Genomic DNA, 26,658 nt, shown 5'->3' with positions numbered 1-26,658 from the left:
GTTGATAAATGTTTGTCCGCCGATTTATTTTATTTCTCACTCCAGCACAACCTTTATTGTGCAATAATGTAAACGTCTTGACCTTTTGTCAATATTGTGTCTGTCTTTTCAGAGTAGTCTCTCCTCCTCCACATGTCAACAAGGTCGATCACCTTTACTGATTGATTGATTGATTGATTGATTGATTGAAAAGTTTATTACAAGATGCTAAATGGCAGCTTGCAGCATTTCAAGGACTACTAGTATGCATTTCCTTTTGATAGTTCCAGTGTCTCCATCCTACGTTCAGCCTAGAAGACATTAAGACCAAACTGGTCACCGAACTTTTTGGTTTGTGATTCCAAAAAACAATGCTCATTTCACTTGCAATATCTCCTCACTCAAGTTATGCACAGTAAGTACAGTTTTGAGGTACACTGTTTGAACACTTTGATGTTATGCTACTTTTATGCCTACACCATTCTGATATAATGTGAGGTACTCACATTATATCAGAATGGTGTAGGCATATTTTGACTCAGATACATTTATGTGACGGCTTCGCTTCTTTCTTTCTAAACAAACTTGTAAAATAAGATGCATTGCTACAGATGAAACCACCAACAGTACATATACCTACATTTGTATACATTAAACATTCTGCTGAGAAGTTTATGCATCATTGCAAATAATTAAATAACTTCATGAACCAATTCATTCTGCTTGATTTACTTTTGATACTTATTTTGACGATAATACTTTTCTATGCAGGAATTGTACTTGTAATGGAGTATTTTACAGTGTGATATTGCTACAGTTTACAGTAATAGTGGTTTTGTTCAAAATAATGTTGTATGTTGGAGTATTATTATTCTGAATTATTGTTAAGCATGTCCTGACCCATTACAAGTATTCATTATAGGAGCCCTTAGACACAACAGGGGAACCACTGCGAAATAAATGGTGTGCCTGTATTTCCATTTTGGAGATAATTTAATCCTAGATTCGAGTTGAACCACTGGACAAATTATTTGCTCAATGACAAAAAAGTGCTGAATTATTCACATTTCTTTATTAGTTCTGCTGAATAACAAAGAGGTGGTTTCAATCAAGCCAGAACAGTACTAGTAACATAAATGCAAACAATACAATTGTGTAATGTATAAAATTGGTAGCATTTTGTTCTCTAAACAATGCAATACTGCAACTACATTTATCACCTACATCAAAAAGAACATCATTTTTGGACAGGGTTGCTATGATTGCACCATTATGGTAGGCCAATAGGCTATCTACACAGTTAAAAAAACACATAAAGGAAAGCTTAAATGGCACATATTTTCTCTGTCAGTTCACCATAATATAATAACAGTAATAAAGATGATAATACTATGTAATACTTTAGAGATAAGTTAATATTCTTGAGCAACATCTTTGTATGCTGGCATAAACAACACATATAAAAGCCATGATATTCACATCTGAGTCTACTGTACATCATAACTCGTGTGTAGGACACTACGTAGTGCAGTTAGCCTGAACGCTCCCTTTAAAGAGGCTGACTTTCCCTTTTCAGGTTTTTTTTTTTAAACGTTGTTCTCCCCTGCTTTGTCTAAAAGAAATATACAGTAGAGACAGTTTTCCATGATATACATACTCCTTCAGTCTCAGTGCCCTTACATCTTAAAGTACTTAAAGCCCCCACCCCAAAAAAAGAAAAATCCATTTACCATCAACATATCTTCACTTACTATATTGCCACTAGTCCCTCTATCCTCAATCTCATAAACTGAAGCTTTTTATAAGTATACACACATGCACACACCGGCTCTCCCACGCACACACTCGCACTCTCACCACATACACACATTTACAATCTATAACTATTATAAGTATTTATTTTTAGTGTATCATACATTCTATAAATTGTATTTTTGACTTTGGGGATACCGACTGATTTCTTGGCTGTAAATGCACAAAGTGAACAACACAATTATCATAATAACCAAATTCAAATTGTGTGCTTTGATTCACATTCTCCTTGCAGTTCAATAAAAGACGGTTGAGTTGGTATCGCTGTGAAAGCTCTCCTATGACCTCTAGTGTTTGTTTTTAGTCAAGACAGGCGAGCTGCATTGAAGGCGAATCAGGTTCTCCCACTTTTTAAAACATGTTCTATATTCAGTTGGGGTTGATTATCTGCTAAACATATCTATTTAATTCAATTTGTAGAAAATATAAACTCTGTTGGTATTAATTATGTGTTTATATGGGTCATGCATTGTGGACCCTGTGCATGAAAGGACTTGAAAACTCAATAAAAAATCAGGGTGTGACCTTTGATGTTGATATCTGCTGGGATTTTAAATGAATTAGTCCAGCCCTGTGTAACAATGTTGTGTGACTGGTTTTTTGATATTATAATTAAAGCACTGAAAATGATAAACACACTCCTATTTTTCTATTCCCAGCATTAGTTTTTCTTGTATACATGCTGGAAAAAATGGAGTAAGGCGCTCTCTGGCCAAAAATGCAAGTTAACATCACACACTCTGACCTCTATTTCTACTTATACATGACCAGTGACACAGACTTACAATGAATAAATACCGCATAATATTCTGGTCGTTAATTTCTGACAATATCCCTGATTGTCTTGGTCCTTTTCTAGCATGGGCGTTAAATGACCCCCTGTATTAGTGCTGTCATCTAAAAATGGTCATTTCACATTTAGCTTTTCTGCCATCCATCAGTGTGGCACATTCCTCACATTGCACACTGGCTAAATGAGATGTAGTAATGTGCAACTACAGAGAGAAAGGCTGCTTAGGAATTTGAAAAATCATTGATTGAATGAAGTTCAACTTCCCGTGCGGAGGATCTGTTACTGATAGTGGGCATTCGGCATTTGTTATTGTTTTCAGTGTCTTAAGTTGCTTTGAAAAGTTTGTCAGACTGTACTGATTTATTCTATTGTAGACTGAAATGTTTTTCAACTGTATGCTGAAGTGGTTTTCTGTGAGAGGCCTCGTCACTGTGAGTGTCTTGGACTGGAAAATTGGTCATGTCTCTATATCTCAGTGGACTCTATCCTCTCCAGGCGTGAAGGTCCTGCCCAGGGATTGGCAAGCTGGTGGAGAGAAGGAGGGCCCTTCTGATCTTCACAAGGCGGGGAGATGGTTAGGGCAATGGGGCCAGAGATAGAGAGTGAGGGCTGAGGGGATAGAGGTGACATGGCTGGTGGTGGAGGGGGAGAATTGGAAGAGGTGGGGGAGCTGGTGGTGATGGTGGTAATAGTGGTGGTGGTGGACGTTGAGGAGGGTTTAGCTCCCAATGAGATCATACGTTTTTCCAAAGCTTGATTCTTCTGCAGCGTTTCCACGTAGCTGAGCTGAAGCTGTGCCTGGTATTTCAAAACCCGTTCCTTCTCGTCCTGCCAGGTGTGTCGCTCCTGGTCGAAGTTGAGTGCCTGGCGTTCCCGTTGCTGCCGCTCCAGGCGCAATGCGGCCTGCAGCTGCTCAAGTTGCCTGCGAAGCTCCCCTGACTCGTCCCAGTGACCCTCCGGGCCTCGCTGCGGCAGGTGGCCATCCTGACGTAGCTGCACTTCCTGGCAGAGTTGGGCCTCATGACGCATTTGGGCCTCGTGGCAGAGCTGGGCCTCTTGGCGTAATTGGGCTTCATGGCGGAGGTGAGACTCCTGACGAAGCTGGGCCTCCTGACGGAGTTGGGCCTCTGGTCGAATTTGGGCATCCTGACGCATTCGAAGGTCCTGCTGCATGTGGGTATCTTGCCTCTGCTGCACATCACGCCATTGAGCTTCTTCCCGTTGCTGCCTCTCCTGTCTCTGAGCTTCCTGCCTCTGGGCCTTGGCTTCATCGCTCTGAAGACTCAGCAGGTTGTCAGACGTGGAGGTGAGAGAGTTGGTTGAGGACTCAGTGGGGTTACGTGGGCAGTGGACAATCCCCCAGGGGGGCAAAAGTCCTGCAGCAGCTAAGTTAGGGCTCATAACCACTTCTGCTCCTCTGCTCACTTCATTTAGAGCCCGCTTTAAACTGAGCACCTCTGCCTCAAACACACCCAGCTTCTCTCTTAGATGGGACACCTATAAAAAGGAAAATGTATATCACAATAAATATTTTCACAGTCACAGGCAGGAGGATTCCTACATAAAAAACAAGCTTAATAAGTGTTCATAGTTATATAGATAGACATAAGGTGTGAAAGCATTCATTCACACAGCCATTCAAACAAATACTCATCCAGCTGCATTTGTTTTTCATACTGTATATGTAGAAATGCAATCAAGCACATGTATGCACTTAAACTGTACATAAACGTAGGTCCGCAACGCTTCACTAATGTTTCCAAGTGTATTAATGGCCCAAAAATGGAAGCTTTCTTTTGATGGTTTATGATTGAGTGATATTGTACGTTTTACCAGAAAAGAGCTATTGATATATGCAGACATTGTGTTAAAAGAGATGAATATTGCTCTTAAACTTACTGCCTCTTAAGTGATGGAATACAAATAATATATACATGTGATATGTGTCAGCTGCTTATGGGCTTGTACAAAACAAGGACAAAAATGCTGTAGCTGTAGTATACGATGTTGCCTAATCCCCAATTTGTTCTAGTCTATTTTTTGTTTTGTTTTTCGAATCCTTCTGAAGGATTTCTTGGTTTTAGATGCTCAACAATCTAGATTAGTGTAAAACATGTCAATCCTTAAATCTGCCTTGCTGTATACTATATTTGAACTGCTTTGGATAGTAATCAACATTGCATTACTCTCTAAAGCCTTTGATAAAGTTGACCGGTGCTGAACTACACAAGATTTACATCATTGTCCCTAGAATAATGTGAGCCTTTCAGCCAACAGAACCAAAGTCCTTTGACTAAATATTCATGTTGAAAAATCTACCTTATGAGATATTTTAACCAAACTGGAGTCGATATTAGCTTTCTTCAAAGAAGCAGGACTCGTGTTATGTGTCGTTTTATGTGTCTATGTGCATACAATTGGGAAATTATCCTGCGATCTGGAATTTGTGTTTTCAGCAGCTTGGCTAGAACTCTTTTTTTTGTTCACTTGTAAACTCATACACACAAATAAAGAAATAGGATTTTAACAAAGACACAAACTAGAGATTTCATTCTCAGGTTCAGGGATTTTGCCAAATAAAAAAATATATATATTTGAAAATATTTTCTATTAGTCAGACCTTTAGCTTCATATGGTGCGACTTGATTATTTAGGTCTGATCATTGCTCTACTAGGAAATCTATGTTTGGTTGCATTGCCAATTCAGAAAACTGATAAATAAACTGACTATCATTTACATTTTTTAAATAATGTTCAAATTATTCACCTTTGTGTTTTTCTGTTGTTTGTTTTCCTCTGTGTTAAAGCCTGCTGAGCATAAGTCAAGGTGCAATTGAAACCTCACCTCTGAGAGAGTCCTCCTCAGCTCTCCCTCACACTTCTCCAGCTCCAGGCTCTTGGTGCTGTAGGAGTCCTTCAGGCCCAGCATGGTCTCCTCCCGCTCCCTCAGCTGGGCATTGAGCTCCTTCAGCTGGCCCCTTAGGGCCACCATCTCTCCAGCTCGCTGCGTCACTTCAGCCTGACTCTCCCTCAGCTGCTGCTTCAGCAGAGAGATCTCTCCGGCCTTCTGACACACCTGCCACGTATAAAGAAGAAGGGAATGGTATTTTTTTGTTGTTGTATTAAGTGGGGATGTAAATACCCATCAATCTGAGCAGATATAATCGACTCAATGATCAATAATCCAGGATATTGACACAAAGTCAAAACAACAATACATATAATTGTCTTCAGATACCCTTATTTGGAATTTCTTGGTTAAAAAAACGTGTTAAAAATTGTCTGAAAGAGCCAGGCAATTAAATTGTCATATCATATTTCAGTGACTTTTTGGGAGTTGATTTAAATGTAGCTGATTGTGTTAAATAGGCATCTTCTCATATCTATCTAAGACCCATGAACTGAATTACATTTAAATTGTATCTTAGCAAAGTTGGTGATATCAGCAGTTATCCCATCCTTGTCCAGATAATCAATATGTATTGTGATGAAACATCAAACCCCCAATATTCAGAAGTATTAGTTGTTATGGTCAATATGTTCCCTGTTCCATTGCATATAAGTGGCTTGCTGTACAGAGGCAGTGTCACACACACGGTTGTACTCAGTCCTCTACTGTTCAGTCTACCATGATGTAACCCTGATAACATTTTACTGAACTAGTCAAGCGCACCGAGTCATATACTCATATCTCACCTCCCACTTGGTCTCCTCCAGACGAGGCAAGATGTCAGCCTGCTCCTTCCTGTAATCCAGACACTTTCTCTCCAGCTCCTCCCTCTGGGCCAACAGAGCCGCCATCTCCTCCTGGAGCCTCCTCTTGTCCTGGGATAGACGGCCTATCTGGGCCTGCAGGGCAGTCTGGGAGCGCTGAGCACGACGGGTAACCTGCAGAAGCAATGTACGTATAAAGTGTTATAAAGTTTTAAGTATAAAGTATACAAAAATTATGTTTTGTTGGTATCCATCTATATGTGGAACAGATTGAGCAATAATATATTCTGGTACTTAAAGCCATGACCCAGTAAGTGTTGCATCAGGGACATATTTGGTCTGAATGCCATTTGGAACCAGTCAAGTTTTTTGGGCTGCTTGGGTCAAAATGCATGGACGTCAAAAAGCCATTCAGATTTTCTCCCCATCATATGCAGGATCAATAAATCACCTGCCACCTTTGCAATTTTTCTTGCAAGCCAATCAGAGCATTGTCATTAGAGACAAGGACTAAAACAGAGCGTTTCAGACAGAGGGTGAATATTAAGATAGTTAGATAGCCAGATAGTTATATTCAGTGACAGCCTTCCCTATGTAGTGAAGACATATAAAACAAAAAGATAAAATGTCATCTGTTGTTTCTACATCACCCAGGAAATTGTACCATTGTTTCAGATTTTGACCACATGCTTCACAAGAATTCACACTTGTTGCATTTGACTCAAAATGTGAGTTGAGATTAAGTGCAGCGACATCCTGTGAATCAAATGTAGTGAGTCCACCTGCTGCAGGCGCGAGGCGTAGTTCTGTCTCAGCTCGTCCATCTGCCGCTCCCAGACACGCTGCTTCTCCTCAAACACCTGAATAATCGCTGCCTCACTTTGGTCCAGGTTTCTACGCATGTGCTGCACCTGGTAGAGAAGAAGAGAAATCCGGTCACAAACAGCCAGTTAGTAAAGACATAGGACATTTAACTTGGATAACAAAAGTTGGAATATCAATGAAATTATTCAAGTTTAGAACTGATCTTATAAATAATGCCAACCATCCTTGTTTTTAAGTAAGTACAATTAATTTAGTATAAAACTTATCCTAAACAAGAAAAACAAATTATATATCATAAAGCCCACTGAGTGCTAGAAACAGCTGCATGATAGACTTCACTGTGTTGCCTCTGACCTCTTGCTCTTTCTCCCACAAGCGGTCCTCGAGGTCCTGGATAATGTCGTCGGAGGAGGGCGAGGGCCGGAGAGGAGCAGGGGCGTCACTCAGGTGGCTCAGCCTCTGATAGGACGAGGAGCTCTTTCCCGAGGAGGACCGGCCACTGTCTGAGGCGCTGAGCCCGTTCTAAAGGAAAGAACCATTGAGATACATTAAAGATGATAACAGCAAGGTGTGGCGCACCCAATCACAGTATTGACTCCTGAAGATGTAATCTAATTTGCCTTTACCCTGATTGAAAACCCATTGATATAGAACTTGACCAATAAGTTACTGAAATATCCTGGCTGATATTGTATTAACCTTTTAACCAATTTGATGTTCGGAATGCTAAAGGACACTAGCATTTATATACATTTAGTTTTCTTTACATTTTCAACAAAAATACAAACTTTTTTACATTATTACATTTTTTATCAGTAATATTAAATCTTTAGTTTTGAAGTAACGATAAGGTTTTTCGAACGATATAACAATACAATAGCAGTCAGGACATTGTATTACATTATTGATCACATTATTAAATGATTTGGTTTTGTTACATAATCAGGTTGAGTGCAAATAGTATTACATTTTCGGCATTATTTCAGATAAAGGAGATCACGCTAAGACTAAGTGAGTATGGATGGGGGTCTCACCTGGTAGCCAGGCTTTTCCTGCTTGTCGAGGCCTGCAGCTGCCCCAACCATGCCCAACCTGTTGATGTGGCTGGTGGAAGCACTGAGAGGCCCCAGGACGGCCGGGGGCCCACAACCGGACCCCGAGCCCGTGTAGGTGGGCAGGCTGGTCAGGGAGTTCCTCCCTGAGTCAGACATCCCTCCCTGAACCACTTCATTACCATTTCCCCCGCCCTCAGTTCTGCTGACCCTCACTGGGCTCTCCTGGTCCAGGAGCAGGGCCTCTGGGACCTCTCCTGATTCTCCTGCCGCTGCGTCCCTGCCTCTCCTGCCTCCTCTGCTCTCACTGAACCCTTCACTCCTTGCCTCAGTCTTGCCCTCGCTCCCAGCCCCTCCTGCCTGGCCCACCAGGTTCTGCATGGAGTGGAAGCTCTTGGGAACCACCGGCTTGAAGGCGGAGGGACGTACGAGGCCCGAGTTGTTCTGCATCGCCTACAAGAGAGATGGAGGAAAGAAGGTAATCAAATATATAAAGGAATGTACACATAGGAGAAAAGCCTGATAGAAAACACATTATTGTTAAGCATATTAACAGAATATGGACGTGCATCGTACATAATAAGATATCATTGTAATTGAATGTGTCAAAAAGACCTTCAGAATGCATTTTTGCTGGATAGGTTGTGGCTTTATGAGTATGAAATTCCTTCTTTGTGTTTGGACACCGTTTCTTCCATGAAGAGTGTAGGATTAGTAACACAAATAGGACATGTTATACTTTAAAAACTTAGGAAGATGGCAATTTCATATGTCAATAACTTTGGCTGAAATATTTTTGCACTACATTTTGTCCGTAGTTGCTTACATTTCACACTTGTAAGCGATCACTTTAAGTATGGAGAGGACGAATCATAACAACTCATGCAACTCACTGCATGTGAGTAATAGATTGACCCTTTTGATTCATTTTGCCTGAGCCCCAGGTTGGGAGTTTTAAATCTTGAAGTACCTGCTCCAGTTTTCCCGACACTGGCAGGATCTTGGGTGGGTTGTGGTTCGGAGGGTTGTGGCTGCCTGGATTGTTTTCTCCGTCGGCTCTGGCTGCGGTCATCTCTCTGTGCTGGTGCGGGTGCGGATGCTGGATCTGGTGTGTGTTCATGCCAACGCTGGTCTTCTCAGGTCCTCCTCGTCCCACAATGTTCCCACACACATCCAAACCTGCAGCCTGCATCTCCCTCTCTCTGTCTCTTTCCAACCTCTCATTCTCCAGCCTCTCTCTTTCCCGCTCCCTCTCCCTTTCCCTCTCTCGCTCCCTCTCTCTTTCTATCTTCTCTCTCTCAATTCTCTCTCTTTCCCTCTCTCTGGCTCTCTCCCTCTCCCGCTCCCTCTCTCGCTCCAGCCTCTCCCTCTCCACTCGCTCCCGCTCCCTCTCCCGGTTCCTCTCCCTCTCTCGTTCCCTCTCTAACCTTTCTCTGTCCCAGTCCCGGTCCCGGTCTCTGTCTCTCCCCCTCTCACGCTGCCTCTCCCTCTCCCTCTCCCACTCCCTCTCCCGCCTGCCCGCTCCATTGCCACACTCCAACTGGTTGTTGTTGGACGGGGCAGTTATGGTACATTCAGTGTTGGTGGAGGAGGCTGTTTCGGTGGGCCGGTCAGTCCCGGTACAGGTCCCAGTCGCAACACTAACACTCCCCCGCTCATCGCTAGAGGCCGTCCCGTCAGATATAGTCGCAGGAGGGCGGGGCAGTCGTTCTGCACTGCAGCTGCGGTCGGCAGGGCAACGGCGAGAGAGAGGAGGGGCTCTGGGCAAGGTGGTCCTCGTACCCACAGACTTCATGGCAAACTCCTGCTCTCCTGCCACCCCACTGCCAACACTGCCCATAGTGGGGTCAAAGGTCAGGGATTAGAGGTTAGGAGTCAGGATTGGGGAGGGTCACAGAAACATTTGGAAGTAGTGTGGGTCATCACAACCTAATGCAGGTAGTGGGGGCACACACACTAGAGGAACACAGAAAAATGAAAGGCGTTATACAATATTATAATTGCATAATGACTAGTTATACAATAATAACTAATGCAGAATATTTTTCAACCAACATACAGGAAAATGTGCTCCTCCCACCATGATAAAAATGACAGATAAGTCTAGATAGTTATGCGTAGAGTGAGGGTATAAATAAAGAGTAACAATAAAACCCGTCCTCCAGTTAATTGATAACATCATTGGCACAAACTGGGCCTGCACAGACAATAAAATATGGACATGGCAGTAAATCCTTACTTCTACACCAAACAAGAAAATGATCATGATTCAAACTTTGTGTTATATTACTAAATATATTCATTAACTTTGTTTACAAAAAATATATATTGCCTGCCCTATATGTGGCATCTAGGAGTTATTTACAGAAATCCTCATAAATGTGCCTCAGATTAGGAAAAGTTTTGAAATATCAATCTGAAAAAACAACGTTAAGTATGTTTTAAGGGCTGTTTAAGGCATCTTTGCTGGTGTACATTAAGGTACAGCACACTATTCAATGCAAAATACCCAAAACCAGGGTCTTTAAAAGCTTCATCAACACCTATCTAACAGTAATATCAACATGTCAACACTTTACCTCAAAACAACAATTTATTTCAATTATATTGTCTTGCTTTGTGATGAGATGCCAGTTTAGAGGTTTACTGCTGATCACATAACGGTAACATCCATGCGTTTAAGTCCAGTCTGGGACCTTTGTCATGTACAACTTTTTCTTTCACGTAAGCCATTCACTGTGTAGCACAATACAAGTCAACATCGCCACAAACTGCAGCTACAACTAATACAGAATATATAAACTTTTTAATGGCGAGATATATTGCAGGACTGTCAAATAAGTTTTAGACAATGGTACACAAATAAACTGGTAAAATTAGCTTGGCACATTCAAGTTTGTGTACAGTATTACAAAATAAATATGTTTGTATACAAGCTTTATATATGTATGCCCTCAAAAACGTTACATATTATCGAGCTCACATATGACATATCCAAATGTATACAGCAGCATAGATAGATAGATATAGATAGATAGATAGAGAGAGTCATGCCAGTGCACCTCCCTTCCCCAGCCCATTTACTAGAGGATTACTTCCACTTGGGTGAATAGTAGTAGTAGTAAAAAGCACTGCCATGTATCTGCGGCTCTGCCTCAATCCCCTCTCCTCACGACTCCCCCTCTCTCTCCCTTTTTCTCTGCATCCCTGGGCGGCAAGGGCGGCTTTAGCAGCATCCGCATCAAGCCCTGAATCCACTGCGCTCCCAAACAATTACTCGCTAGGCCCCATGACAAGAAACACACGCACGACCCTCGCCGAATCCAAAAATACATCCACATAAAAAATGCACCGCGTCATTGACATTGACGACAGTAGCTTTGATTTACCGATTGTAGCATCCTGGAGGTCCATCATCAAAGGCTACTCACTATTTTGCAGCTCGGCGTTTTGTAAGATGGCAGCCTCAATAAATATTAGTGTCACAAGAAGCACCGTCAGTCCCGGTCGGCTGGCCTCTCTGTGGTCATGCGATGTTACCGTGGCTCGGTAAAATTAGGGATGCTGTCTTCGACCGCTGTCACCGTCGGATGCTGATGATGGAGTCGGTCGGTTGATACGCGCATCAGCTGAGAGACACACACCCACCTCTGGCCCCGCCCCTCCGGTAGCATGATGCAAACGCCCCCTTTTGGCTTTCATCCAGTGGTCTCCCTGGGGAAAAGCCTATAGAGTCACATATGCAGCCCCCTGGGTGGATGGATGAGACGTTCAATGGAAACAGTCATGCTGGATGCATCAACAGACAATTATTTGTTCTAATTATATTTTTTCTAATATCCTGTAACTGAAAAATCATCATAATTGATGTCATTAGAAGAACAAAAAACATTTGTATTGTTGTTTAAGTATTTTTTGGCATCTCAGTTTGGGGACAGCCATACATCCTGAATGGTGCAATAATTTGGATCCATATATATATAACTAAAGTTACTAATATCTCTCTGAAAATCAAAAGTAAAAGTCATGCATCAAAATGGTTACATTACTAAAAGGGTAGAATCAGGAACATTTATTTAAAGTGTTAAAACTAAAAGTACTCCGCACTGCAGGAAAACATCCCTTAACATTACATTATTGATAATAATGCATTCATTTTAAATCAGAAATGTATGGGCTGAAGTTGGTGAATTGGACCTTATTTTTGTATCCATTGTGATTGCAACTTTGCAGTTAATTATGGATGAGAAACTATAAGAAATACATTGAAATTATTCAAGTAATGACAAGGAAAAGCAGATTTTCATATTTTGGATGATGCTCGGTCCAATCACTGACTTTTTCTGGTCACACAAGTCATCTCATATTGGGCAGGTTGTCTTTACTTGTTGTCTTTACTTTGAAATTATTTCTGTGGTATAGACTATGTGACCTGACCTTTTGTTGCATAGCAGTTTTCTTTCCCCCATTTTCTTTTATCAGAATCAGAATAACAATCAGAAATCCTTTATTGATCCCACAGTGGGGAAATATACATTGTTCCAGCAAAGGGACAGTGGACATTAAAGACAAACCTCTATAAGTAGGCTAACTTATAAAATAAAGAGACAAGCATACGTTTATAAAATCAAACAAATACTAGTAAAATAATAAGTAGCAGCATTATAAAAGTATGTGAATACATGAAGTAGCAGTATTATATATATTGGGGGAACATTTTTTAAATTGTAATTTACATTTTGTATCACTCAAAATCTTTGTTCTAACTGGTGGTTCGAAAAATGTAATAATACTGATGATTATTTGTTCTTGTTTTTTTTCAATGTATTTTTATCTTGTGAGAAGCCCTTTATTGTAGAGCTCTGGTTAGCTCCAGTGTGCCCCCTCCCTGCAGGATGAGGAAGGAGCATCCAAGAGCAAAAGCACACATGAGTTGAGTATATAAAAACAATATTTATTTTATGGGTACAAAAAGGTCCTACATACATAGATAATACGGTGGTGTGTGTCATAAAGGGTTATTTCAGTTCAGTTTTTCCAACTCTCAAGAGTTATAACCCTATGATGCTCTGATATGATGCATTTACTTACTCCCCAGAACAGTCTGGTAGTAATGTGAGGAGGGAAGCAAGTGTTGTTCTACAGTGTGGTTGACCATTCATCTCTAGGCCAATGCAATCTTTACATACTTTTGAATTGGAAATCTCTTAAGAAGAAGCCTCTTTCGCTGTTGCACTTGCAATCAACTGTCCATAAGGAGGCAGTGTTGTTCCGTATTTGCTGAAAGCCTGTAGTGTGGTTTTCACAGTTGCAATAAAGCTTAATTTACGCTCAGGTGTCCCCGCTGCCACTAGAAGGCGCTATGATTTCACACATTCAGCCTAGCCGCTGTATATTGCTTCCCGGCTCTTTGTCACCCACTTATTTGTGTTGCGTCTGTGTGCTGAATCAATCAATACATTTAGCTTTTTATTAAGAAACCCAAAATGTCATATATGTCTTCTCTGCATCTCCTTTATGTCCTTTAATGTCAGTTTCTCGGTTCAACATTTTATGTGTTTGGGGTTAATGCTATCAAAGCAAAATGAAAAGAAAATATTTTCATGAACCCATGAGAAGGTCAAAAGTGGGTCAGAAGATTACCAAATGCCAAACTACTGCTATACAATTACATTAAATGGTATGGTAGGATTAGTCATTTAGTGGCACAAGACTTCGGTCATTATATTTTTGGTGTCTCAAGATTGATGCTTATCTCTCTGTGCTGAGAAATATTTCAAATAATTATTTGTTATCTCTATTTGCTTCAAGCAATGCTTTAAGAAGTCTCGGGTTCAGAGTAAGTCTGCTTCCCATTGTTGTATCTAGCTCATATGGTTTATTTTTTCATGCTGAACTTTAGAGGCTGCCTCAAGTTATTTTAATTGATTATGTTAGTCAGTTAACACACAATCCACAAGCCAGAGTATTTCTTCAGTTTAACACAGCTTGGCAGTGATGTTCACTGACGTAAATGCAAGGAACACATTTCACACTTTCATCTAAAACCATAATTGTTTTAAACTCAGAGCCATACTGTTTTGGAATGTCTTGTGTTAAGTCATATTTATTGTCCTAATCCATGTTTTTTCTGTTTTATTATCCGATCTGGTCACTGATTTTCTTTTAGTTTTCTAAAAATCTATTTAACATGCGTTTTCTTTATAAAACATCTTAGAAATTGCTTGTTAAGGTGTTTATTTAAATTATATTACTACAAAAGCTTTTTTTTAAAAAATGTAACCCATTTGAATTTGATCAATATCATTATTCTGAATCAAAAAAAATCTTTTAAGTTTTCTTTAGAAGCCTTTGAATGTAGTTGCCTAATTTACCAATGTGGAACTATCGTCTCCTAATTCTCCTCTCACTGTGAAATGAATACATCACATGCAATGCATTAGTTCTGCCTCATGTTGGGTTATAAAAGCAGCCCGTTGTTCCCATCTTGACAAAAGCAGTGGGTTAGTGTCTCTCATTTCACATTATCACCCGAGAAAATCTGTGCAGATGTCAGACATTAACTCCACAAACCCCAGGACTCTGGGCCGGGGAATCTGCATCATCACTGGAGCCTCTAAGGGATTCGGACAGGCGCTGGCATATCAAGTAAGTGATCAACTTGTAGGAAGAAAAAAATATTTTAAAGAAAGAAAAGCAAATAATCAAATGTCCATCCAGGTGTCCTGCTATCTGGAGCCCCGCTCGGTCCTCCTGCTGGTGGCTCGCTCAGGGCCTCTGCTGCAGGAGATGAAGGAAGAGCTGCAGAGTGCCACTGAGGAACAGCAGCTCGTGGTTCACTGCGTCACTGTGGATCTGAGGACCAAAGAGGGTGTGGATGAAACGGTCAGGGTGGCAAGGCAGGAAGCTGTAGATGAAATAGAACATGTGCTTCTGATCAACAACGCTGGTGGGTCACTTTCTCTGTTTGAATCTGTCACCAAGCAGCCTACTCACTGCTGATTTTGTATGCACTGGAAAAAATGCTGCTCCAAAAACAAGTTGAAAAAATAATGAAAACAAGGTGTTTTCACTTGAAATAGGTACAACAATCTGCCAATAGAACAAGTGGAAATTAGCTTGGTAAGATTTATTGAAATAAGAAGGGATATTTAGATAAATCAGATCTTGTAATTAGCTGGGGAAACTATATATGACCAGAATCAGGAAATGCTGTGTTACAATATAAGCCGCAAATGCTCAAAAGGTTTCTGTTTTCTGATGTTAGTTGGTGATTTTCCAATAAATATGTGGAGAAAAAAAACATTCAATCTGAGATACAACTCAAAATAAGATTGACTTAACAAGATGATGCATTGTCTAAAACAAGACCCGATATCTCACTGCATTGTTACTTCTGAAGTTATTATGTCTTATAGCAAGTGTAAAGACAAATTCTGACTAGATATTAGACAAATATACTTGGCAAGATTTCGGGTTTTTGTAGTGTGTTGACCCATATTGTCATGTCAACACGCATGTTTACCCCTTTTTATGTGTAACATCTCCTCTCTCTCTCTACCCTTATAGCCTCTTTGGGCGACATTGCCAAGTTTGAGACTTTCACCAATCCTGATGAGGTGAATTCCTATCTGTCCCTCAACGTAAGCTCCCCTCTGGCTCTGACAGCAGGGATCCTGCAGTTGTGTCCCTGCAGGCCGGGCCTACGATGGAGTGTGGTAAACCTCTCGTCTATGTTTGCACTGCAGGCCTTACCCTCCTGGGTGCTATACTGCACCGCCAAAGCAGCCAGGAATATGATGTTCTCGGTGCTGGCCAAGGAACAGCAACATGTCAAAGTCCTCAGCTACTCTCCAGGTATATACACTTTATATATTGACCAGAGGTATGCAAAACAATTATGTGTTAAAGTTAATTTAAAAATTATAGAAAACAAGGGAGAGTATTGTCCCTTTTTAACAGGGACAATAGTCATTGAACAATGTTATTATAAATGTGCTACGTTATCCCACATATATATATATTTTTTAAATGTTCCTTGGCCAAATTTTGTATTTACTCCAGTGTCCAGTGATACTGAGAAAAAAATGAAGATGAAAGGATGTACTGTGGGGTCGAAGGGTACATGACCCCGGCCTATGTAACATGTTGATAATATGACATTGTAAACAACAAATCTGTGTTGTACAAAAACAGAGTTAAAGGATATCATTTTTTTTTTCTTTTTTCTTTACGGTTTACACTTACTTCAGGGAGGTTGAAATATTTGTTCAGGTAAGTGATGGAAATGTTGTCCAGAGCCATGAGTGATGTGCCCAATTTGAAAATGTCACCCCCCTTTCCATAATCCCTATAACAGCTGGCCTGCTGTATCACTGTATTTAACCGTCTATGCTTGTAATATGGAGTGCAAGAGGCAAAACGTGTTATTTTCTAACCAGCTCATTCTTTTGGTTTCCTTCAGGTCCAATGGACACAGATATGCAGAAAGAAATCCTGAGGTTAACAAATGTCAATCATAATCCCATGCCCTGCCATGAATCTGCAGCCAAACTGATGAAGCTGCTGCTGGACAATAACTTCTCCTCAGGAGCACACCTCGACTTCTTCGATGTGTGATATCTATACGAGAAAGAGTCAAAAAGAATAGTGTCCGTTGTGTAAATTATTAGATGTCATTACCTAAAGTTAGAGAGAAAGACCCATGCTCTTTGCTATTGCTCTCTGGTAGAGCACATCATTTGCTTTATCTACTACAATAATGACATTTATTGATAAGAATAGTTTTTTTTATCAATTGCTGTTATACTGATTATGTGTTTCATATGTGATGTCAGAAAATAAATGTCACTCCTGTTCTTAATTGTTAATAATTCCTTAAGGGTTTCACCTCAACTGTTTATTGACACAACACAGAAACAGACTACTAATACTATCAAAAGTTGGGTCAAGAACACATGTACTAATACATCCATCAATAGATTGGACCTTGGTCTTTTCAGACAGTGTAGTCATTTAAGCAAAGGATTTAAAAAAAAAAAAAGAAAGTTCAATACAATGCAGGGCAATGAAAACAACTGAAGCGTAGGTGCTTTAACTGTCTTTTGTAGATACAAGTTAATACTTGGTTTGTAAAGCCCCCCGAGTCACCCCAAGGTTTGGATGAAAATCTGAGTATTTGTGTGCACATACAGTATATATGGGGGATTTAAGTTTATGTATTTATGTGTGTGTCTCTTCCTTTTAGCACATTGTGGAGACTCAAAACTTGTAGTCCAATCATGTGTTGAGGCCCGAGTACATCCTGGAAATCCTTAAGTGGCTCCCCCCAACGTGCTTGGTGTCATATGTTCCACGTACAGAGTAAGTAGTAGAAAGCACCAGAACAGAGTAGAGGCTGCCAATTAAATCAGCTCTGTATCTGTCAAACTCTCCCAGCTGTCCAACGTCACCACTGACTCTTGATAGACAGCCCCAACTGTGGGCCAAAAATAACCCTCAGCAACAGGGCACCTACCAATTCATGGTCGGGGGTAGGGGGAATTTCTGCCAGTGAACGGGACAAAACTCTAAAGTGTCGCCCCTAATCTGAACACATTTGAAAATCACATTGAAAGTGTGATAGTTTTAGCGGTGTGACTTTGAGATGGTGTTGTTGGTTTTATTGACAGGATAAGACATGTGAGTTCCATGTGGAGGGGGACAAATCACCACCATCCCATTTTGGGTCTGTTGGTACAGTTCATGGGGTGGAGGGCTATTTTAGTACCTCAGGGGAGGAATGTCCAGTTGTCATTGAAGTACACAGAGGGCACAGATTGGTCTACGAGACCCTCAACTACCCTATCACTGCATTCAGCTTTTTCTCTTACACTGAAACTTCTTCTGTCTGCTCACCACTGACTCACTGCTCACCAGCTTCTCAGGAACCAGTGCAGGAACAATGGAGAATGTGGCAATATTCGAGTCACCTGGAAAGGGGAGGGGTCTTAAGGCCACTAAGGAGTTTTGGGCTGGAGACGTCATTTTTGCAGAGCCCAGTGTTGCAGCTGTTGTGTTTGACAGGTAAAGTGGTGACCAACATTTGAGATGTGTAAGCTAAGGGGAGGGAGACCTCATCAGATAGGGTCATTTGGGCAGATGAAAAATATATTTTATTTTTCTTCTGTCTGTCTCTAGATTTACTATCTAGCCACAACATCTTACAGTTTCCTGTTTTTATAGACCATAGTCTTATTTTTCTCTGGTTTTATCACTAACAAAAGTGCCATATTCTTACTAACATTACTCCAGTCTGACTTGTCATTCTCAGGGGGATTTTCATTTTTACTGAAGAAGTGCTAATCACATTGAAGAACAAACACAAATTGTGACTGCATTTGTATCTTTTGTAAAATAGAGCTCAGTTGTACTATCTACTGTCATGTACTATCAGAATATCTGTGTATTTGTATGTATGATCTGTGATATTTTGTATAACATTCCTTTATAAACAATCTGTTGTTTATGAGAAAAGGGAGTGAAATCCAACAAAGTGTATGTGTGAAATGTAATGTTTTAAATTTGTTTTATATAACATCTCTGGTCAGACTTCACAGTCAGAAGTTACCATTATCAGAGGAAGACATGGAATGTTGAGTTGAGAATATATTGTGTAAAGATGATAATATCAAGAGAATAAATGCACATCAACCTTTTTCATGCAAATCTGAGATATTGCCTTAAAACTCTTAATTATTACTATACAAAGGAATCAATAGGCAATAGGCCCCAGGTATTAGCCAGAACCAACGTGCATAACTCTTCCTTTGAAAACTGTCCCCATGTTATCTACATTATGCATGTTCTGTCAAATATGGACCATAAATATCTTTCCTCTCTTTTTCCTCAGCCTAGCAGACCGTATTTGCCACAGCTGCTTCCGAAGACAAGAAAAGCTACAGAAGTGCGGCCAGTGCAAATTTGCTCATTATTGTGACCGAACCTGCCAGCGAGCCGGCTGGGCCGAACACAAGCTAGAATGTAGTGCCATAAAAACGCATGGCAAAGCACCGAACGAGAACATCCGGTGAGGGAAGCAAAAGGAAATATTTAGTCGTTACATGCTTAATATAGATGTTGAGATTTATGTGGATACAATAAGAGAAAACGCGTTTTCTGCTATTTAGTAATCTTTCCTCAAAGGGGACCTATCAGACAAAATGTACTTTTTGAAGTCTTTTATACATAAATATGTGTCCCCGGTGTGTCAGGGAACTCACAAAGTGTCAGAAAACAAACCATCTCTCTTTTCCTCCGTATCCAAATCTCTAAAAACGGGGGTACAACGGAGTTGATCCAAATTTGCGTCCGATATGACGTAATATCGGAAATGTGGACCCACAGCACTATCAGAAACGTTAACGAATCACATCATAGACATGTTTTTTATATATTTTTATATATCTGAGATCCATAATATATGCCTAAAAATAGCATAATAGGAGACCTTTAATTGAAAAATAGAGGCTGTTAGAGAATGTTGATTGTGGGGATAAGAAAAAGGGATAGACTGGAGCCCCGTACTCTGATATTGAAGAGTCCTCTTTGGACTAAAAGGGTTCAGGAAGTCAGGGGGGTAGGGTTAGGGTTAACGTCTTGGATCAGGAGTCAATGAAGGGAAGCTGTAGTATTTCATTTGAAGACCTACAGTATAATACTAACACATGGCAGGCCTGAAAATAAAACTTTACAATAATCCAGTCTGGATTATACAAAGACGTGAAGTGTGATCTCTGCATCACCATGGATTATAAAGACCTGATTTTAGCTATGTTGCATACATGAATGTATTACTGAACTGGCCAGTCATAAATTCTGCTTTTATCGTGAACCTAAGAGTTACCTTTCTTCTTCTATTGTTTTTGTTCTGTGGTCAGTTTGGGGGCTCGCATCCTGTGGCGCCTTGACAAAGATGGGAGCATGATGTCGGACACGCAGATGGTAACACTGGAGGAGCTGGAGGATCACATTGCTGACATGCCTGAGGACGATTTGAAGGACTTCAAAGTGGACATCCACAACTTCCTGGATTACTGGCCCCGCAGCAGCAAGCAGCACACCATTGATGACACTTTTCATATTTTTGGAGTGGTATGTTAATATGTGCTATCCCTTTATGGGCCATCCCTAATTTTCCCAAGTTGTATCGGGTTAACGGTTTATTTAAACATTCACAAAAGTTGTATCTTACTAAGCTTTTAACATGGCTGTTACAAAAGGAAATACAGCCACAGGTTTATACGCCCTGCAGCTCAGATCACGTGATGTTTTTACCAATGATTGACATAAAGCGTGTCATAGACCTTGTGACCTGCCCAAAATGAACATGTAATAAACCTTTCTAAGTAGTACAGTTTAAGATGTCGTAGTTGTTTTGTTTTTTAACTCAGGCAAAAAACAGGCCCTAGTTCTGGTGTACTAAGGGACAATCTGATTTCAGAACATTTTTATATCTTGTAAATAAGATGAAGCAGTCTATATTTTGAGAGGTCTTAAGTTTCCATGAAGAAAAAGCAACAAAGATGATAGAAAAGTCAGAGAGAACAACATTGTTTGTGTAGCAGAAATGTTTTGTACTTATTACAGGTTCTAGTTATCATCTTGAGACCCCTCAGATGTCATTTGTGAATCCATATGACAGTGAGAGTAGTGGTTTAATAAAGCCACAGTTGCAGTCTCCAGTCACTTTGACATTGCTTTATTTAATTTCACCCTTAAGAGAAAAGAGAATAACGTTTTAAAATGTTATTGAAAATAAATAAACAAACAAAAAAAATCCTAAAAATGGTTTTTCATTGCATAAATGTTTCCGTTATTTATTGATGTGTTTTGTTATTTTTTCCTCCTTCTCTCAGATTAACTGTAATGGTTTCACTGTGAGTGACCAGAGGGGCCTCCAGGCAGTGGGAGTGGGCCTCTTCCCAAATCTTTGCATGGTGAATCACAACTGCTGGCCGAACTGCACCGTGATCCTCAACCACGGCAAGTAAGTAAAGAAAAAAACAGTTTCGTTTTTATTCCTTTTCAAAATATAAAGTGTGTGTTTGCCTACTGTTATGTATTGTGTGTGTGAATGTGTCTGTCAGGTTGTATTTGGTGTAAAACTGCTTCCTGTTTGTCTTTCAGTCAATCGGCAGTGAATACTATGTTTCATTCTCAACGGAGGTGCGTTACCTCAACCAGAGCCTTTTTAATCCTCAGAGCTTTCTTTATCAACATAATATTATACATAACACGCCTTCCTTCCTCCCATTCCATCTATCATGGAAATGCTCTAATCTTATATAAAGGTTTATTTATCTGCACAAAGACAGCGTGCCATGTCCACACAAGGTTCTTCTTGTGTGATGCTTTGTCACTTTGTGTGTTTGTCATTGTGTGATCGCAATGTGTGTCCATTCATCACACCGACACAGGTTGCTTTGTAGGAGTGTATTAGAAGCTTCTCTCCTTTATAACAACTTTCATTCCTAGTTAGTCACCTCTAACACCGTGTAACATCAAAAACAACATTTTAAATGTTACATTATTTCATCTCTAAGCCTTTATTAACCTTTTGTGTAAACATTTACAACATGTAAATATTTGTCAATCATTTTTAAATTGTTGAAATAAAACCTTAATTTCAAAATAAATAAAAACAATCCAAAGAATACACAAGAAAATATTTAAAGAAAGTGGTAAATTGACTAAATTAATTTACTTTATTTTGGCTTAAGTGTGAAATAATCTTCATTAATATCCATTCCTTCAATCCTTCTACTGGATTGAGAGAACTGAAAGCAAAACTGTGAAACAGGGTTTCACCAATCGTATACTGTATATGAAAGACTATACAGTGAGAAGACTAAATCAAGTCAATTCTGCTTGTATTTCTGCATATCTGCTTGTTTATAACCATGTTTCTCTACCTCAGGATTGAGCTGCGTTCTCTGGGTAAGATTGAAGGGGGAGACGAGCTCACAGTTTCATACGTGGACTTCCTGAATTTGACCGAGGAGAGACAGAAACTGCTGAAAACACAATACTTCTTTGACTGCACATGTGAACACTGCAAGGACCACATCAAAGATGACTTGAAGTTGGGGGGATTGGAAGTGGATGGAGTCAAGGTTTGTGGAGAAGGATTTTATACTGCACAAGGTAGAACAAAACAAAATCCTCACTTTCAGTACTGGCATGGCTGATAAGGACAGAGGAGAAACATGTGAAGCAGAGCAGCAGGTCCTATTTTTAACAAAGATAACTCCCAATGGTATCATCTTACAAACTGTGTGTAAGGTTGTGCATGTACACAAGTGACCAAGTACTAAAACTAAACCTTGATTAACTACACTAACTTTAAAGTAGTAACAGTATTTCAATGCTTTACCACATACCAGGAGTTATTATCTTATCAACTTTATATTTTATAATGTAATTGACATTCAACACCCGATTATAAAACACAATTTAATACATTGAGGCGTGTAAATCAATGCATAACACTGTCATACCATTAAAAAAAGGACATGGCCTTGGATGATACGGCTTGCCTTTGTATATCTGCAAAACATGACCCACACACACACACACACACACACACACACACACACACACACACACACACACACACACACACACACACACACACACACACACACACACACACACACACACACACACACACACACACACACACCCTCTTGTAGCGTGGTTTGTATGTGTGGGTCAGAAACTATTTATAGCATGTGTCAGGAATTATTAAAAAAAAAAAAAGGTTTGGAGTTTAATACTTTATTTTAAGCCAGGAACTGTGTCATATCTGGCTGTCTGATAATGACCGTAATAGAATTGTTTTTTAATGATACACTAAAGGAGATATGGTTGTTATTAGTAACATATTAATTAAGTGTTGGACAGGGCCTCTTCATCAGTTCAAAGGTCTTCAAGATTAAGATCGAATATAATCAGACCTTCACCTTTGCGGAGGGCAAGGCCAACTGGTGTTGCCAATGTGAAAACAATTGCATGTTCTCTTAAAAGATGTATTTGAGTGTGTGAACCCCTGTGTTAAAACTGATAACAGTTCTTGATGCTTTCTTTAAGATTTGATTTGTGTCTTTTATCTTCACTGTTTAGCCTACAGAGGAACAAGTGAAAGAGGCTACAGATTATTGCTTTGAAATGATGGCGAAAATGGAAAAGGCTCGACTAAATGGCAACTACCATGAGGTATTATATCTAATCTCTCACAATACCAAATTCAATGTTTTTCTCCTATATTTCCTACCTACAAGATTTATCCATTGATGTTTATCTTTTTAGGTGGTAAAGATCAGCAAGGATTGCCTGGAGAAGACAGAACCAGTTTTGGCTGACACTCACATTTACCAGCTGCGGATGTGGAGCACGTTAAGTGAGGTGCAAGCTTACCTGCAGTTATTTGATGATGCTGCAGACAATTCCCGCAAAATGGTGGAGGGATACATGTAAGTACAGAGATATTGTGCACTTTGTTGTGCTTTATATGAGCCTTTTGCAATTAATGTTCTATTCAATATTTCAGATGAATAGACGGACTTCTCAATGTAAGAAATTGAGAAACAAATCAAATCTCTTCCCCTGACAGGAAACTGTACCACCCAAACAATGCTGCTCTTGGTATGGCCGCCATGCGATCAGGAGTGACTCACTGGCAAGCTGGGGAAATAGAGGTCGGCCATGGCATGGTCTGCAGGGCCTACGCCATTCTCATGGTCACCCACGGCTCAATGCATCCCATCACCAAGGACCTGGAGGTAAACACCGTAAAACCTCATAATCCGTATACAAAACTGCATTTTGATGTTGTGAGCTGGTCTTTGGCTCCTTTAAAATGTTATTGAAAGCGAAATATAGTTTAAAGGTCCCCTATTATACTGTTTTTCATCTATATATTATAGGTCTCAGATATACAAAACATGTCTCTGAAGTGTTTGGCTTGAAATACCAAACAGATAGTGCATTGTAGCATCCCATAAACCCCTCTGTTTCTGTCCTGTTTCAAAAGTGCTGATTCTGGGTCTGTTGAAATAAGGAGCCCCTCCCCACGCCCCTCTGAGAGATATTTAGTTAAAAAGCCCACAATGGTGCTCTAGGAGGAGATTCAGGTGATAAAGTGGGCGGGGGTTACCTTGGTTGGTGATTGGCTAATGGTTACACAAGCCAAAAAATCATTATGACATCATAAAGTGGCCAAAATCTGATCAGCTCATTTTCAGACAGGTTTTTATATACTGTAAATGGATCAGGACAAAAAGTGAGCGAATCTTTTTTCCTGGAACTTTCAGAATCTCTTTACACAGAGGGGACACATGTTTATGTATAAAAGACATGAAAAAGTGGATTCTGCATAATAGGTGACCTTTAAAGCTGAAGGAACCGGTTTCAAATGTGCATTAATCATATAAAAGCTACTCATGGGGGAACATTTTAAGAGCTAATATGTCCTTTATTATATTTTTACAGGCAATGCGTATGCAGACAGAGATGGAGCTGAGGATGTTCAAGCAGAACCAGTATGTCTACCACAGTATGAGAGAGGCAGCACTGAAGAACAAACCGATGACCATGATGCAAGAACCCAAGAATATGGAGGAGGGAGTCAAGAACCTCTTCCACCGGAGGAAGTGATTAAGCAGATGAAGGAAAAACACCCCACTGTTTACCGTTACGTTTTCTGAGTGTCAGTGTGTGAGTCTACACGTTTAGTCACATGATCATTTTCTGTTTCACTCAATTTTGTAGTTACGCTTTTCATTAAAAAGATGTCACATCGAACTTGTGTAGTATTTTTCTTGTCTGATATCATTTCAGTACTCTTCCCTCTTAAAATAAACAAAGCTGGTTATACATTTGGCACTTTGCTTAACCAAGACATCTCAAAAAACATCCTACTCAATGTATAACAAATATTCTACTCCCCTAAGGGAAAAAACCGAGTCAATCACATCCCTCACTTAGGCAAAACTGCTACTTCTTATTTGAACTTTTTCAGAAAACGTTTTAGTTTTTGATTCAGTCGGCACCATTCAAATATACATTTGAAATGCAAATTGTGCAAACATTTGATTATTCTCTTTAAATAACAGGAACTTACATTTCAGTGTAAAATTCTTAATAGTAAACATCAAACATAGCCTTTATACAAATGACAGTTGTTTCAAGTTAGGCTAATGGTTCATATCAGTAAGGTTCCCCCCACATGTATTTGTGTTAATGTAGGCCCTGTGGAACGTTTCCTCATAAAGCCATTAATACTTTAGCCCTGCTTTCTGAGAGTAGATACATCTTAACCAGGTTTCAGCAGGCGCACTCAAGCCTTGGCAATGCAATATCTTGGTTGAGGGTTATGTACAACAACAGGTAATACACTGTAGAAATACATTACCAGTATGTCACACTTTAACAGTTTAGGCAAAGCTGTAGACCAGCCAAATGCCACAAGTCTTTTAATTATTACCATGGACACAATTAAGGTTTTATTGAGATATGTAATAAGTTTCTTCAGTTTCAAGATTTTCAATGCAAAACAAGTGATCGACATTCTGTAGATTGATTCTCTACACTCTTGTTGTGAAGAATACCAGTGGTGACCATTTTTAAATGCACTTTGCCCAGGGAAGATACAGTATGGATGTTACTTTATAGCCCTGTTTGAGAAAGATTGCATGTTCACACAAAGTGGGCAGATTCCTTCATCATTTACTGCAAGAAAAATGAAATGTATATCTAAATTTAAAAGGATGATAATGGGAAATAAAACACTTCCACTTAAGGGCTCTACATACAAATAGAAAAAAAGCAGAACAGGCCGAAAATATTTGTACAGATTTGAAATATGTTCTGGGATGAGCTTTGAGAAGCCAGTAACAGTGCAAACTGGTTAATGCCAGTGTTTGACAACTAAGGCCTCAGAGATACTTAGCCCTTTGTAGCCTCTGAGTTATCTATGGCTTCAGACAGCTGCTGGATTAAGTCATAGCTAAGGCGGTGACCCAACTCCATGTGCAGCTCAAAACACTGTTATCTTTAGCCGGTCTCCCTGCACTTTGATTAGCTTCTACTGCATGGCATTGCCCGATCAATATTTATCTTGTGATCTTTTTAGCTTTCCACTTTAGTTTTTTGAATTGGCCCCATGACTGACAATTTCCTTTTTACTGCAAGTGTGAAACGCAAACATGAGCCAGGTGCAGAAGTGAACATTTGTCAGATTTCTTACTAACACAAAGGCATTACTGTAGGTTCTCTTAGCACATTAGTCTCAAAATGTAATTTGATTCAGTAAAACTAAGCAGGCCGTCGAAGTGACATTTAGAAAGTTAGTTGTTGTTACCCTTTGGAAATTACTCATGACCTGCATCATCAAACTCAACATTTAGGGGAATTTTAGGTTAAATAAAGCAAGACAGCTGTTCC

At 39.9% G+C, this 26,658-nt stretch overlaps 3 protein-coding genes across 7 annotated transcripts; 2 read left to right on the top strand and 1 right to left on the bottom strand.

Annotated features, from left to right (window-relative positions):
- Nucleotides 1–1,029: 1,029 nt before the first annotated feature.
- lzts3b (leucine zipper, putative tumor suppressor family member 3b) lies at nt 1,030–11,794 on the bottom strand. Of its 4 annotated transcripts, none has more exons than XM_034235010.1 (8): nt 11,565–11,794; nt 9,146–10,131; nt 8,158–8,628; nt 7,478–7,645; nt 7,081–7,209; nt 6,281–6,472; nt 5,430–5,660; nt 1,030–4,081 (listed from the first exon to the last, which is right to left on the bottom strand). In XM_034235010.1, exons 2-8 carry the CDS (start codon nt 10,013–10,015, stop codon nt 3,050–3,052), a joined length of 3,093 nt encoding a protein of 1,030 aa, XP_034090901.1. In that variant the 5' UTR covers nt 10,016–10,131; nt 11,565–11,794; the 3' UTR covers nt 1,030–3,049. The 4 variants fall into 4 exon arrangements, with proteins under 4 accessions (XP_034090901.1, XP_034090903.1, XP_034090902.1 ...); XM_034235012.1 differs by having other exon boundaries at nt 9,146–10,007; XM_034235011.1 differs by having other exon boundaries at nt 11,607–11,794.
- Nucleotides 11,795–14,680: 2,886 nt separating this feature from the next.
- sprb (sepiapterin reductase b) lies at nt 14,681–17,020 on the top strand. The gene is made up of 4 exons (XM_034234995.1): nt 14,681–14,823; nt 14,896–15,124; nt 15,745–16,032; nt 16,640–17,020. Exons 1-4 carry the CDS (start codon nt 14,725–14,727, stop codon nt 16,792–16,794), a joined length of 771 nt encoding a protein of 256 aa, XP_034090886.1. The 5' UTR covers nt 14,681–14,724; the 3' UTR covers nt 16,795–17,020.
- A 940-nt stretch (nt 17,021–17,960) lies between these two features.
- On the top strand, nt 17,961–25,017 carry smyd1b (SET and MYND domain containing 1b). Of its 2 annotated transcripts, XM_034235006.1 has the most exons (10): nt 17,961–18,240; nt 19,067–19,243; nt 20,094–20,307; nt 21,072–21,202; nt 21,343–21,381; nt 22,133–22,328; nt 23,338–23,430; nt 23,524–23,687; nt 23,828–23,996; nt 24,706–25,017. In XM_034235006.1, the coding sequence occupies exons 1-10, from the start codon at nt 18,119–18,121 to the stop codon at nt 24,868–24,870; spliced, it is 1,470 nt and encodes a 489-aa protein (XP_034090897.1). In that variant the 5' UTR covers nt 17,961–18,118; the 3' UTR covers nt 24,871–25,017. The 2 variants fall into 2 exon arrangements, with proteins under 2 accessions (XP_034090897.1, XP_034090898.1); XM_034235007.1 differs by lacking the exon at nt 21,343–21,381.
- Nucleotides 25,018–26,658: the final 1,641 nt, after the last annotated feature.

The sequence above is a fragment of the Gymnodraco acuticeps genome, unplaced genomic scaffold (assembly GCF_902827175.1).
Source record: "Gymnodraco acuticeps unplaced genomic scaffold, fGymAcu1.1, whole genome shotgun sequence".
In the NCBI taxonomy this organism is placed as follows: Eukaryota; Metazoa; Chordata; class Actinopteri; order Perciformes; family Bathydraconidae; genus Gymnodraco; species Gymnodraco acuticeps.
This window is presented reverse-complemented; position numbering and strand designations above follow the sequence as displayed.

What these genes read in the sequence shown, in the direction of transcription:
- lzts3b (XM_034235010.1), bottom strand. Translation starts at nt 10,015, where the DNA reads ATGGGCAGTGTTGGCAGTGGGGTGGCAGGAGAGCAGGAGTTTGCCATG. An exon ending in ACGCCTCGCGCCTGCAGCAG is followed by an intron (nt 6,473 to 7,080) that starts GTGGACTCACTA and finishes TTGCTTCTGCAG; the next exon opens with GTTACCCGTCGTGCTCAGCG. An exon ending in TGGAGGAGACCAAGTGGGAG is followed by an intron (nt 5,661 to 6,280) that starts GTGAGATATGAG and finishes TATACGTGGCAG; the next exon opens with GTGTGTCAGAAGGCCGGAGA.
- sprb (XM_034234995.1), top strand. Translation starts at nt 14,725, where the DNA reads ATGTCAGACATTAACTCCACAAACCCCAGGACTCTGGGCCGGGGAATC. An exon ending in GACAGGCGCTGGCATATCAA is followed by an intron (nt 14,824 to 14,895) that starts GTAAGTGATCAA and finishes ATGTCCATCCAG; the next exon opens with GTGTCCTGCTATCTGGAGCC. An exon ending in GCTTCTGATCAACAACGCTG is followed by an intron (nt 15,125 to 15,744) that starts GTGGGTCACTTT and finishes CTACCCTTATAG; the next exon opens with CCTCTTTGGGCGACATTGCC.
- smyd1b (XM_034235006.1), top strand. Translation starts at nt 18,119, where the DNA reads ATGGAGAATGTGGCAATATTCGAGTCACCTGGAAAGGGGAGGGGTCTT. An exon ending in GCAGCTGTTGTGTTTGACAG is followed by an intron (nt 18,241 to 19,066) that starts GTAAAGTGGTGA and finishes CTTTTTCCTCAG; the next exon opens with CCTAGCAGACCGTATTTGCC. An exon ending in AAAATGGTGGAGGGATACAT is followed by an intron (nt 23,688 to 23,827) that starts GTAAGTACAGAG and finishes TTCCCCTGACAG; the next exon opens with GAAACTGTACCACCCAAACA.